The 3,197-nt window shown below is 40.5% G+C and overlaps 1 protein-coding gene across 1 annotated transcript; it reads left to right on the forward strand.

The window, feature by feature from the left end:
- Window positions 1-211: 211 nt before the first annotated feature.
- LOC106565548 (5-hydroxytryptamine receptor 1B-like) lies at window positions 212-2,765 on the forward strand. The gene has a single exon (XM_014132843.2). It carries the CDS (start codon window positions 625-627, stop codon window positions 1,777-1,779), a length of 1,155 nt encoding a protein of 384 aa, XP_013988318.1. The 5' UTR covers window positions 212-624; the 3' UTR covers window positions 1,780-2,765.
- Window positions 2,766-3,197: the final 432 nt, after the last annotated feature.

Genomic DNA, 3,197 nt, shown 5'->3' on the forward strand with positions numbered 1-3,197 from the left:
ATATTGATGACATAAAGTGAATACATGACTCATATTGACAGGCTGAAAACAGAGCACTATGACCCAGTGGAGACGTGCTCTCCTCTCCAGTAGAACCATTGTGATCAATGCTGCATGTTTACTGTCATGCCTGTCAGAGGCAGGCAGCAGCATCAGCTGTATAAAACCAAGGGTGGAGGTCTCATCACCATTCAACTAGAGAAGGACTGAAGCAGCCTGCAAGACAATTCCAGGCGGGAAGGATTACAATGCAAATGGGAAGCTAGCAGTTGCAACATTTGACAGATGTCTGCAAGTCATTGTTCTTTCATTGGTATCAATTTATATTTTGATATCAACGTTCTATATACCATTTGTTTTGTTTAGATAGCTAAACTGTTAATTGAGAACAGATGTTGCTATACATTTCCAGATAACATTATGGATATTTACTTCAAAATCAACAATTTTACATCAAACATTATAATGGGGTCGTTTCTGCAATGAATGGAAATGAAGAAGAAACGGACACAAATACTTTCCTCTCCCAAAATATTTTACCAGATTGATTGAAATGAATTAAGAAAAATTTGGAGACTTGGCGACATAAGAACTGACCACACTGTTTCAAGTGATAAATCAGTGATGGAGAAAAACACCACAGGTCACCTCGAGCCAACTCCTGCATTATATGGACTAATAATGAATTTCACCAACGATACCTATGTGACAGAATCTTCAGAGCTGGAGGAAAATGAAGACAGTCTAGCTTATCAAACCAGTTTGGCAGTGATTCTCTTCGTTTTCACACTCGCCACTACTTTATCCAACGCATTTGTCATTGCAACGATTTATCAATCGAAAAAACTGCACACTCCAGCAAACTTTCTTATAGCGTCTCTAGCTGTCACCGACCTCTTGGTGTCCATTTTGGTGATGCCAATATGCGTCTTGTACACGGTGAGTCACACCTGGACTTTGGGACAAGTTATATGTGACATTTGGTTATCCTCAGATATAACATGTTGCACTGCTTCTATCCTTCACTTATGCGTAATCGCTTTGGATCGATACTGGGCAATAACAGACGCCGTTGAGTACTCCAAAAAGCGCACGCCAGCGCGCGCGGCGGGGATGATCGCGACTGCCTGGGTCATCGCAATCTGCATCTCCCTGCCTCCGCTATTCTGGCGCCAGGTGAAGGCAGAGGAGTTGACTGAATGTAATGTCAACACGGACCATATTTTCTACACTATTTACTCCACGTTTGGAGCATTCTACATCCCCACTTTGCTGCTTATCGTGCTTTATGGAAGAATATACGTGGAAGCCCGTAAGATCATTTTGAAACAGTCACCCAAAAAGGTAGGGAAAAGACTTACTTCAGCGCGCCTGGTCACGAACTCCCCTGGATCTGTGGCATCGACATCACCTTTGCAGTGTGGAAGACATGATACCCACTCCGGTGACACGGGTTCCTTGGCAAGTGAGAACCAAGTGAAAGTAACCGTGTCTGACGCACTTTTGGAGAAAAAAAGAATCTCAGCCGCTAGGGAAAGGAAAGCGACCAAAACATTGGGAATAATATTAGGAGCATACATTATATGCTGGTTACCCTTTTTCATATACACCCTGGTGGTGGCCACCTGTGAAACTTGTTTTTACCCCGAGTTGTTTGACTTTTTCACTTGGCTTGGTTATCTCAACTCGTTAATCAATCCAATTATATATACCATGTCCAATGATGACTTTAAAAAAGCTTTCCATAAACTCTTGCGCTTCAGATGTTGCAGATCCTGAAAAGATGTCTTCTGTGCCCTATTTTGTTTGAATTATTGTTCTATAGAGTACAAAACTATTATTGAACACCTTTATCATACCAGTATCTCTGCACATTGTAAATATGGTACCGGAACTGACCCTGTATATAGCTCACTTACTTCTCGGGCTCTTCTTATTTCCTATTTCTATGTCTGGGGTGTTTTTGTTCTACCTTATGTTATTTTAGGTAGTACATTGATATTGATACATGCATTGTTGGGTTTAAAGCTTGCGATAAGCGTTTGCATAATGACGAGCTTTTGGGGACCTACATTTTACGAAGTCGCCAACGTTGCGCAATCCTCAAAATCAGGTTTAATATGTAATACTGCTATACTTGATCCAATTATAATAAATTGTGAATACAACTGAACAAAATCACAGTTGGAAAATTCTGATTTGTTGTTTGTGTTTTATAAGGGCTCCAATTTGGGGGATATGTTGGCGCGCGGCGCATTGCGCGTTATTCCCAGGGTGACTGACCCTAATGCATTTCATATCCGCTGCACCATTAGTAGGCCGTAGAGCTCTCCAAACCAGACTGGACTAAAAGCATTATTTCTATACATTGGCTAGCTATGACATTGTGTTTTTTTGTTTTTGTATTGCATACACATGTGTGTACATAGGCCGAATTATCATTTCGTTTTCTTTATAAAACTGTCACATGGAAATAAGGGATGCTACTGTATTTATTCTATCAGGATAAGTGATGGAAAGGATTATGATACGATCAAACTGTATTGGTTGACTATTGGTTCACTATTAGCATGTTAAAGATCAGTTGTTCCCAAACACATACCCCCTCTAGCACTAGGGTCAGCTCACTCTCAAATGTAGTTTTTTGCCATAATTGTAAACCTGCCACAGACACACAACGCGATACATTTATTAGACATAAGAATGAGTGTGAGTTTTTGTTACAGCCGGCTCGTGGGAAGTGACAAAGAGCTCTTATAGGACCAGGCCACGAATAATAATATAATAATAATCAATAATTTTGCTCTTTATTTAACCATTTTACATATAAAACCTTATTTGTTCATCGAAAATTGTGAATAACTCACCACAGGTTAATGAGAAGGGTGTGCTTGAAATTATGCACATAACTCTGCAATGTTGGGTTATATTGGAGAGAGTCTCAGTCTTAAATCATTTTCCACACACAGTCTGTGCCTGTATTTAGTTTACATGCTAGTGAGGGCCGAGAATCCACTATCACATAGGTACGTGGTTGCAAAGGGCATCAGTGTTTTAACAGCGCGATTTGCCAAGGCAGGATAATCTGAGCGCAGACCAAACCAGAAATCTGGCAGTGACTTCTGATTAAATTAAATGTTCACAGAACCGCTTGTTGCAATTTCGACGAGGCTCTCTTGTTCAGATATCGGTAAGTG

Source organism: Salmo salar, chromosome ssa01, assembly GCF_905237065.1.
Source record: "Salmo salar chromosome ssa01, Ssal_v3.1, whole genome shotgun sequence".
NCBI lineage: Eukaryota > Metazoa > Chordata > Actinopteri > Salmoniformes > Salmonidae > Salmo > Salmo salar.

Coding starts and splice junctions, on each gene's coding strand:
- LOC106565548 (XM_014132843.2), top strand. CDS start 625: ATGGAGAAAAACACCACAGGTCACCTCGAGCCAACTCCTGCATTATAT.